Source organism: Seriola lalandi, unplaced genomic scaffold, assembly GCF_002814215.2.
Source record: "Seriola lalandi dorsalis isolate HSWRI2012SDOR001 ecotype SW California unplaced genomic scaffold, Sedor1 jcf7180002054887, whole genome shotgun sequence".
Classification (NCBI taxonomy): Eukaryota; Metazoa; Chordata; class Actinopteri; order Carangiformes; family Carangidae; genus Seriola; species Seriola lalandi.
The window spans coordinates 1,053,419-1,054,117 of record NW_019525439.1 but is presented as its reverse complement, the minus strand read 5'-3'; the positions used below and the strand labels follow the sequence as shown (position 1 = coordinate 1,054,117).

The 699-nt window shown below is 46.2% G+C and overlaps 1 protein-coding gene across 1 annotated transcript in view; it reads left to right on the top strand.

Annotated features, from left to right (window-relative positions):
* Positions 1-699, top strand: part of LOC147817803 (uncharacterized) — a 17,846-nt gene that overhangs the window by 15,699 nt on the left and 1,448 nt on the right. Inside the window, exon 4 of the mRNA XM_087180080.1 lies at positions 595-697. Coding sequence (XP_087036206.1) covers positions 595-697 — 103 coding nt within the window. The remainder of the gene's footprint in view (positions 1-594; positions 698-699) is intronic.

Here is a 699-nt window from a genome sequence, read left to right as displayed (position 1 = left end):
CAACTGAGTCAAAGCGATGCTCGTATGAAACGAGCTCTTCTCCAGTGACTGACCCCCCAATGACAACCCCCCCATCAGCTCGCCAATCACTCCAGACCACGCATGTCAATCAAAGAGACACGCCCCCAAAATACCAATCTTTAAGTCCTAATAATTAATTGATTAGAGAATTATTTTCAGATGGATCCCCAGAACACTGATCACTTAATGCAATCTTGTGTAATCGTGTCACCTGATCTATAGATTCAGCATCTCACCGATTCTTCAAACAGACCTGGTGATGTCATAATGACATCATAAGATGTGTATAAGAGACAGGTTCAGTGAGGGAGGGAGAGCTATATGGAGGGTTGGTGAGAGCTGTTGGGACTAAACCAAACTGACTGAAGCCAAACACTGAGCTGAAAGCTACAAGCAGCTGCAGACTGAGCTGTTGATTCTCAGTGGGATCAGCAGGACTAGTAAACCTTTACCGCCGCAGGGAGTCGTCTGATTGGCTGTCACATCCAAACATGACTTCATGGACCTTTAGCTAGTGTCTGTCTCTGTGTGGACAGACATAATGTGAGCTCATTCTTCATGATTCCTCCACAGAGTGGACCAGGAGAGCTCAGAGGTTCCCAGGTCTCAGTCTGCCCAGCAGCATCAAACACAGCTGGACTCCATATTTATGGTCTGTACATGTACAACAACTACTGT